General features: G+C 43.6%; 1 protein-coding gene and 1 pseudogene across 1 annotated transcript; one reads left to right on the forward strand and one right to left on the reverse strand.

Annotated features, from left to right (window-relative positions):
* Window positions 1–257: 257 nt before the first annotated feature.
* LOC129841512 (dCTP pyrophosphatase 1-like) lies at window positions 258–1,382 on the reverse strand. The gene has a single exon (XM_055909812.1). It carries the CDS (start codon window positions 1,274–1,276, stop codon window positions 728–730), a length of 549 nt encoding a protein of 182 aa, XP_055765787.1. The 5' UTR covers window positions 1,277–1,382; the 3' UTR covers window positions 258–727.
* A 22-nt stretch (window positions 1,383–1,404) lies between these two features.
* Window positions 1,405–9,153, forward strand: part of LOC129841513 (glutamyl-tRNA(Gln) amidotransferase subunit B, mitochondrial-like) — a 16,366-nt pseudogene continuing 8,617 nt past the window's right edge.

Consider the following 9,153-nt stretch of genomic DNA (forward strand, 5'->3'; position numbering starts at 1 on the left):
CCGACATATTGGATCGCTAACCAAAGGCCTGGGGCCATGAAACACTGTTTAACAGACTGCTTATCAAAATGAACAGTTACAAGAGTAACTCTAATTTCCCTCATCTCCCACAGTAGCGTTGTGTGCGTGTGTTAATTTCCCCATCTCCCATTGTAGCTAATTTCCCAGGGAAGTAAATAAGGCAATAGTGAATAAATCTGATAAATGCATTACAGAGTCAATATACATAAATTACATAGCATCTGCAGGACAGCAAGTATAGTTGAATGCACTTTTACTTTTGGGAGGAAGATTCTATCAGTTGCACACATACATTGAATTTAAAGCAACAAAAGAACATAGCTTCCATCGATCATTGACAACAATATGGATTTAAGAGATTTAAATGTAGTTACTCATACTATGAAAAATAAAATGTACTTCTTACAAGGGCCTATACATTTGACTTTGGGGAACAGTTAAAATGGCAAACCATCAGAGGGAAGGCAAAAGATGAATACCCAGAGTTAAAGAAAAACACTGATTCAAAACGCACTTCATAAAAATAAAAGCAGTTAAAGGGCAGTTTGACCAACTATTGAGATACAGTAGTGCCCTAAATAAAAGATTGTATAAACATTCTCCATTGCCATGAACTGAAGTTGAACAGTATTTTTCAGTTCTTGTCTACTTTTTAAATGCAGGGGTGTGTTCATTACGCCAATTGGGCATGACAGCATGCAATCGCTCAGTCCTTGTATTCAGTGTACTTCTTAGACGAGCCATGCACCTTGCTGGCAGGGTACTTCAGTCTATTTAGGGCCATTTTGCGCAGCACTGCTTGGGGTAAATCGATATGACATTTCTCGGCCAGCTCAACTAGGTAGATGAGGACGTCGCTGAGTTCATGTGCCAGGTGCTCGCGCTCGGAGTCCGTCCAGCCGGGAAGTCCTTCGGTCACCTCGCCACGCCACTGGAACAGCTCAGATACCTCGCCCACTTCTCCGACCATAGCTAGCAGGAGGTTGCGGGGTTGGTGGAACTGGTTCCAGTCTCGCTCGTCAGTAAATTCCGCTTGCATCCGTCGTATGTCTTCGATGGTAGGTTCGGCAGTGAAAGAGAACGTATCAGTTGGGGTTCTTCTCTTAGTTCCATTTTGCTTAGCAGCGTGGATTTCTGCCTCGCCGTTTTCACAGGCTATTTTTGACTTGCAAGGAGTGCCATTGGTGTGTTTAGCTTCAGATGGGGCCACCATCTCTCCGTTCAGTCCATGCACTCCATCGCCGTTCATTGCCATTGCCTTGTCAATTTTACACCAAACTATTGTACGGATCAACACTTACTTCGCTGTAAACAACCAACGTTGACAACAATATGGGAAAACTCCCGCCACAAAAACCCTTGCTCTTGTAGCCGGAAAGTGTAGTTTAAATCGCCGGAAATTCGAAATATATGGGTTGCATTAAATGTGTTACATTGTGGGGTGTTGAGTTTTCCTAAATGCACTTGCCCTCGGATTTTGTGTGAAACTACGTTTACTATGACTACAACTACCATAATACCCCAAACAGAAAGGCTAAACATGGCAGGCTCCTCTGCAGGAATGACTGCACTGCTATGTAATATGAATAAACAAATTGCAATATTTTATCCAACGATTACTTTCCAAAGGCACAATTGATAAGGAGAATATGTATGTCTGTCTCCCGATGCCAGAGGCAAGACCAAACAAACGGAAAAGGTAGGTCCACGGAGTGAATGCTAACGTTAGCTAGCTCGCACTGATGTGCACTGTTTGTGTATCGTGTGCGCGCCTGTGCTAGTTAGCGAGGATGGCAGTCGCACATCATTCATGACCACATTCCCTTCCGTATTTAGACGTTGCAAACATTGCTGTTAGTTTAAAACCTTCATGCAGTTTATTTATAGCTAGTCGTCTGCATGATAGCCTCCTTTATAAATATGTAAATATTATCCTTCTTACCCCTCTCTGCCTTCAGAGCATCCTCACAGGTTGTCTTGACAGGGGTTCTGAATGACTTTGATTAGGTATGATGATGTCACTAAAGTTTTGCCGATATTCCGCATTCAAAACAACTGGGAACTCATGACGTCAGTGATATTTAGGTTGGAAAGTCGGAGCTCTAGAAAGAGGCCCGAGGTTTTTATTATTTTTTATTTCACCTTTATTTAAACAGGTAGGCTAGTTGAGAACAAGTTCTCATTTACAACTGCGACCTGGCCAAGATGAAGCAAAGCAGTGTGACACAAACAACACAGAGTTACACATGGAATAAACATACATACAGTCAATAATACAATAGAAAAAGTCTATATACAATGTGTGCAAATGAGGTAGGACAAGGGAGGTAAGGCAATAAATAGGCTATAGTGGCGAAATAATTACAACATAGCAATTAAACACTGGAGTGACAGATGTGCAGAAGATGAATGTGCAAGTAGAGATACTGGGGTGCAAAGGAGCAAAATAAATAACAGTCTGGGGATGAGGTAGTTGGATGGGCTGTTTACAGATGAGCTATGTACAGGTGCAGTGAACTGTGAGTTGCTCTGACAGCTGGTGCTTAAAGCTAGTGAGGGAGATATGAGTCTCCAGCTTCAGTGATTTTTGCAGTTCGTTCCAGTCATTGGCAGCAGAGAACTGTAAGGACTGGCGACCGAACGAGGAATTGGCTTTGGTGGTGACCAGTGAAATAGTTCAGAGTTGGATGACTGTTCATATCGATTTTTCTTTTTCGATTTTCCCCAGTTCCCAGTTTTGAACGCACTGAAGTCTGAGATTTCCCGAGTTCCCCGTTTTGAACGCGGAAATAAGTCCACCAACAGAACTGTCTAAAATGCTGCACTGTAATCAATGACCCACATTTAAACTCCTATAACAGACAACCCTGCCAGTTAGCTTTTCATAAGTCCAGTCTAGTAGTCAGTTCAGAAAATGAAATCGTGGAGTTGATATGGTGGCCTCCCATTTGTAAGTGTTCATTTCTCTGACTGTGATTGTGTGCTAGTGCTCCACAGGAGCTGGTAGGTGTGGTGGGTCTGGAGATCCATGCTCAGATCCACTCCAACACCAAGCTGTTTTCTGGCTCCCAGGTCAGGTTCCAGGCTCCACCTAACTCCCTGGTGTCCTTCTTTGATGCCTCCTTGCCTGGAACTCTACCTGTAAGTTATGGTGCATCTGATGATAAACATGCCTCATGTCAATAAAGGCTGTTTGTCTATTCGTTGCGTAATAATACAGGTGTTGTCCATCATAACATAATCTGGTCTATGTAACCTAGCCTACAATATGTCGGTGTACATAGTCATTTGACCAAGTAGGCCTAAGTTCCTTGCTTCTTCCTCCTCAGGTGCTGAACAGACGATGTGTGGAGGCTACGATGTGTGGAGGCTGCAGTGAGGACAGGTTTGGCCCTTAACTGTACCATCAACAGGAAGTCTCTCTTTGACAGGAAGCACTACTTCTACGCTGACCTTCCTGTAAGTTAACCCGGGCCCCATCTATCCTCCAATCACAAGCAATCATCAATCACATTTATTTCTAAAGCCCCTTTTAGGCTTCATCAGCAGTTTTTACAAAGTTATTGAATACAGTAACCCGGCCAAAATCACAGAGGAGACAACTTACTCCCCCATTAATAAGTAGCTCTCATCGGTCAAAGCAGCCATCTCTCCCCAAATTAACTTTCCCATTTTACTTCCTCCCTGTCCCTGAGCTAGGCTATCATTTAATAGTGACGAGTCTTGCTAAACCGGCAGAAAAGCTTATTGCCACCGATATCTAGCCAAATGACAGCTTCTGTTCCTGCAATTTGTTAGCTGTTAGAAGTCAAGTCGCGGCCAAGTGATATTCACCCTCACCTTGCTGCCAGGCGCTCCTGGGTAATTTTAGTGTCGTTATGACTGACATTTTATGACCTTGACATCAAGACATGTCATTGGAAGAGATTCAATAGCAATTGCCCAACAAAGCCTCCTAAAAAGTTTAATTTCACTTTGGAAAGATGGGCAGCCCTAGCTTAATGTGACCTATGTAGAAAGAAATGACCCTGACATTACTCTTGACGAGCTGATGATGAGAAATTGTGGACTGAGAAAAGGATGAATTTGAATAATTTAAGTGCCTTAGCGGTGTTATACCATAATGGGACTTTCCACTCTCAAGAAAATGACAAGACAGCTAGGAAATTTGTCTGTTACAGTGCAATCCATACCTTTCCTGTATTAGATGAGTGAAGAGTTTAAAAAGCTTCCCTAACTTTGTCCTAAGGTCAAGGTCATTTCTAATGACCAATAGAGTAGCTTGTGAGGTTTTTTTTGTGGGGTCAGGGAATGGATTGTTGATCGTCGGGTTGTCAGTGCAGTTGTCTTAATGTTATGGTATGTCAATAACCTGTCAATTAAGAAATGAACTAGATGACACGATGGCCTAGAAGTCATTCTAGTTCTTTTGAACGAAAGCATATGATCAACACAAGGCCTGCCAAGCCTAGATTGTTAGAAGACTGAGTTGTCTTTCGAACCCAGCAGTCAGATTCATAGGTAATAATGTTATCGTGAGGCTACAGCTGCATAATCCTTCCTCACAGCAGAGGTAGATTATTGATTTCATAAGCTCCGACATGTATCCCAGGGGTGAAATCCCAGCAGGAAGCCGAAGGATTATTCCCAAATCCCACCTCATCTTGTTTCCCCGTAGTAGATTTTAGGTCCGCTTACTGAGTGTTGCATCACCTCTCTCTTTGGGTTATGCTAAAACATGCTCTGTTGAAACGATAGTGCCAGTTAAGATTAAATGTTCACCATGCCCACAAGTGGTACCGATGCTTATAAATATGTTTTTGCTTACCCTGTAGACAACACTTGTGTTTTACCAGGCCCGGGAAATAGACAGGGAACAGGGATGGAGAGTAAAAGGCCTGTATTGCATAATGAATCATGCTAATGCGTTCAATTCAGTTGGGATGGATGTTCATGCTCTCTTCATGAGATGTAGAGAGAGAAAATAATAGCCATGATGAGTGAAGCATTAAGCAGCACATTCTCCATGAAATTATTATACTAGCAGCCTATTGAAGTAGAGAGAACGAGGACATTAAAAAAACATGCATTTATTAAGAACACATATATGGAGTTGTGCATTATTGATGTGTTCCATGATTTAATTTCACACAACGAACGCACTGCTGCTCATTACATGATTTATGATGCGCTTGCCTGACCAGCAGCAGGAATGAATTGAAGTGGCAGACAGGTGTTATAACAGCCTCTTCTTAATAACATGCACCAGCAGCTTCACACTAAGCTACTAGCGGATGTGCATAATTATACTTTTCTGGAGTGTTTTCTGTGCAGACGTTGTCCCTGACGACTATTTAATGACTCAAATGGATCTGTTTGTGGGACGTGGATGTACAATAGGTAGGGCTAGTTGAATCAAGGGTTGTAGAGGGGGATAGTTTGGTGCATCGAATCATGAATCCGTTGAAGGCAGCTTAGATTCAGTGAACTGAATCTGAAAACGACAAATAGCAGTCTAGTTGGAGAGAGAGCTCTCAGGTTTGGATTTACTTTCCTGAACCGACCGAGTGCTTTAATACCAGACTGCTCATTAGGCTTTGGGGCTGGGGTGTGACTAGAAGGACCCAGAGGCTTCCAGTAGCAGTCTTTTACCACCACTGGTCTGCATCCAACTTCAGCTGCCCTTCATTATACAAAGCACCAACACCTCTTCAGTGATTATGCCGGAATTGCAAATGATCCACCATTTTGGTGGGTGCTAAGCTAACTAATGTAGCCTGTGTGTGAACAGCAATGCACACAGTATGCTAACTAGGAGGCACTTGCGCTAATGAATTACATTTGCATTGACACTGACAGAGCTCTATGAGAGAATTGATTATTCTAGAAAGGGAGAAATCAGCATCTTTTAATGCTATAATCCTGTATTTATAGTACACCGCTGATATAAAATGGAATGTCTCCCGTGGTCCATTATGCTTGTGTTGTTGCCAATGATTGATTTGTTGATCAGGTACAGTACAACACACAGATGGTTACGGCTAATTCACTTTTTTCTCTTTTTTTTGTTGCTCATATTTATTCCTTCCCTTTCTTTTTCTTCGCCGGCATGCCAATAAGTATGATGCACGTTTAGTCTTTTCTAGCGATGGTTGCCGTGGCAACGGGACATAGTGCTACCTTACTCACTTGTGGAATAGCGGCAGCCAGCACAGTGGCACTTCAGAATAAGAGAACAGATAAAATATTCATTCAGTTCGCTTTTGTGACTTTGAACCCCTCAACGAAACAACAATAATATTCCAACCGCATAATAATGAGTTGGGGTAACCAGTTTTAGGGGCCTATTATCCCCCAAAAGTAACTAACTAATGGATGAATCTTAGCTCATTTTTAATGTATGGATTGCTATTTTGTTCATAACACTATTGACCCCTTGAAATATTTAAGGTTATTTCCAAGTTAATTGTAATGGTAAATTGTTGATTATGCAGGCCAAGTTTATTTCTGTATTAACCCCATGTTTTCCTATCGTGTCTATAATATAAATGACTTTATTATATAGTGGCTGTAATTAAATACCTAAGCCTGGTCCCAGATCTGTTTGCGAGGAGTCCTCTATAGGTAATACCTACAATCGTTGTCATGCCAAATGTCAAGTTTATACAGCATATGAGACCAGGCTATTACATATCTGATAAATGAGACACATTTAGACTGCTGAAGCAAGCACACAAAATGGACCTTTTCTAGTTTCATGTGTTTCCTCCATCCAGGCGGGCTACCAGATCACCCAACAGAGGCTGCCCATCGCGGTGGACGGCACCCTGACCTACAGTCACCTAGAGTGCCGTAAGAGGAACACGGTGGTCACCAAGAGTGTCAGGATCAAACAGATCCAGTTAGAGCAGGACAGTGGCAAGAGCCTCCACGATGACTACAGGAGCCAGACCCTTATAGACCTCAACAGAGCAGGTAGATGGAGTTTAGCTTCCCATCGGTGTACCTCAACAGAGCAGGTAGATGGAGTTTAGCTTCCCATCGGTGTACCTCAACAGAGCAAGTAGATGGAGTTTAGCTTCCCATCGGTGTACCTCAACAGAGCAGGTACCATAGAGTTCATTCCAAGAGGAGTCTACCACAGAGCTCCAACTAGTATATACAGATCTAGATAGAACAGGGACTGGCTAGCCAAATCCTATGTAGGAATATGGGGAGTGTATGTAACATCTCTCTCTCCCTCCAGGTGTGGGTCTGATGGAGCTGGTGATGGAGCCAGACATGAGCTGTGGAGAGGAGGCAGCAGCAGCCGTCAGAGAGATGCAGCTCATACTGCAGGCTCTAGGGACCTGCCAGGGAAACATGTCTGGTGGGGAGGCCTGCATTGGACACACACTCACTGACACACCAGGGGAACATGTCTGGTGGGGAGGCCTGCATTGGACACACACACACTCACTAACACACCAGGGAAACATGGCTGGTGGGGAGGCCAGTATTGGACACAGAGGTGCAATATGGGGGGGGGGTTAGAACGATTCTAAGGGCCTGTGACTGACAGGAACCCCCCAAAAATATTAGAACTTTAGGTTTAAAAAAAAAGGTAAAAAAATAAAAAATAATGTTGATTAACCTATCATTATTAATATAATATTTTATTTACGATGTACTAATAAAACTGACGGTTTCTTTTTCTTTTCTTGTTTTTGGCAAAAAGTAAACATCCAGAGAGCCTCTGTATTGACAGCTGTCTCATACCTTCTCTCTTGCTATAGAGGGCCAGCTGTCTCATACCTTCTCTCTTGCTATAGAGGGCCAGCTGTCTCATACCTTATCTCTTGCTATAGAGGGCCAGCTGTCTCATACCTTATCTCTTGCTATAGAGGGCCAGCTGTCTCATACCTTATCTCTTGCTATAGAGGGCCAGCTGTCTCATACCTTCTCTCTTGCTATAGAGGGCCAGCTGTCTCATACCTTCTCTCTTGCTATAGAGGGCCAGCTGTCTCATACCTTCTCTCTTGCTATAGAGGGCCAGCCGTCTCATACATTCTCTCTTGCTATAGAGGGCCAGCTGTCTCATACCTTCTCTCTTGCTATAGAGGGCCAGCTGTCTCATACCTTCTCTCTTGCTATAGAGGGCCAGCTGTCTCATACTTTCTCTCTTGCTATAGAGGGCCAACTGTCTCATTACTTATCTCTTGCTATAGAGGGCCAGCTGTCTCATACCTTCTCTCTTGCTATAGTTGGCCAGCTGCCTCATACCTTCTCTGTTGCTATAGAGGGCCAGCTGTCTCATACCTTCTCTCTTGCTATAGGGGGCCAGCTGAGAGTGGATGCCAACGTGTCCGTCCACAGACCTGGGGATCCTTGGGGCATCAGGACTGAGGTCAAGAACATCAACAGTGCCCGCAACCTGGCCAGGGCCATAGGTGAGTGCTGCAGAGGGCTTTTCACAATACTGAGCCAAACCAGAGGCGAAGCGAGAAGCTCCACTCGCGTCAATCTGTCCACGCGAGAATACGGCGATAAGTTCACCAAGTGGGGATTGTTTTTGTATGGAGGTCTATGAGAGAGTGTCGGATCTGGTAAGAAAAAAAATGTGATAGCTAATTTTTTTAAGTGAAGCTTATTTGACCTAATAGAATTTGCATAATGTTTAGGTTGTTACAAATGTACTGATATACACTACATGACCAAAAGCATGTGGACACCTGCTCGAACATCTCATTCCAAAATCATGAGCATTAATATGGAGTTGGTCCCTCCTTTTGCTGCTTTAACAGCCTCCACTCTTCTGGGAAGGCTTTCCACTAGATGTTGAAGCATTCCTGCGGGGACTTGCTTCCACTCAGCCACAACAGCATTTGTGAGGTCGGCACTGATGTTGGGCGATTAGACCTGGCTCCCAGTCGGCTTTCCAATTCATACCAAAGGTGTTCGATGAGGTTGAGGTCAGGGCTCTGTGCAGGCCATTCAAGTTCTTCCACACCAATCTCGACAAACCATTTCTGTATAGACCTCGCTTTTTGCACGGGGGCATTGTCATGCTGAAACAGGAAAGGGCCTTCCCCAAACTGTTGCCACAAAAGTGGAAGCACAGAATCATCTAGAACAGGGGTGTCAAACTCATTC

Source organism: Salvelinus fontinalis, chromosome 42 (assembly GCF_029448725.1).
Source record: "Salvelinus fontinalis isolate EN_2023a chromosome 42, ASM2944872v1, whole genome shotgun sequence".
Classification (NCBI taxonomy): domain Eukaryota; kingdom Metazoa; phylum Chordata; class Actinopteri; order Salmoniformes; family Salmonidae; genus Salvelinus; species Salvelinus fontinalis.

What these genes read in the sequence shown, in the direction of transcription:
- LOC129841512 (XM_055909812.1), bottom strand. Translation starts at nt 1,276, where the DNA reads ATGGCAATGAACGGCGATGGAGTGCATGGACTGAACGGAGAGATGGTG.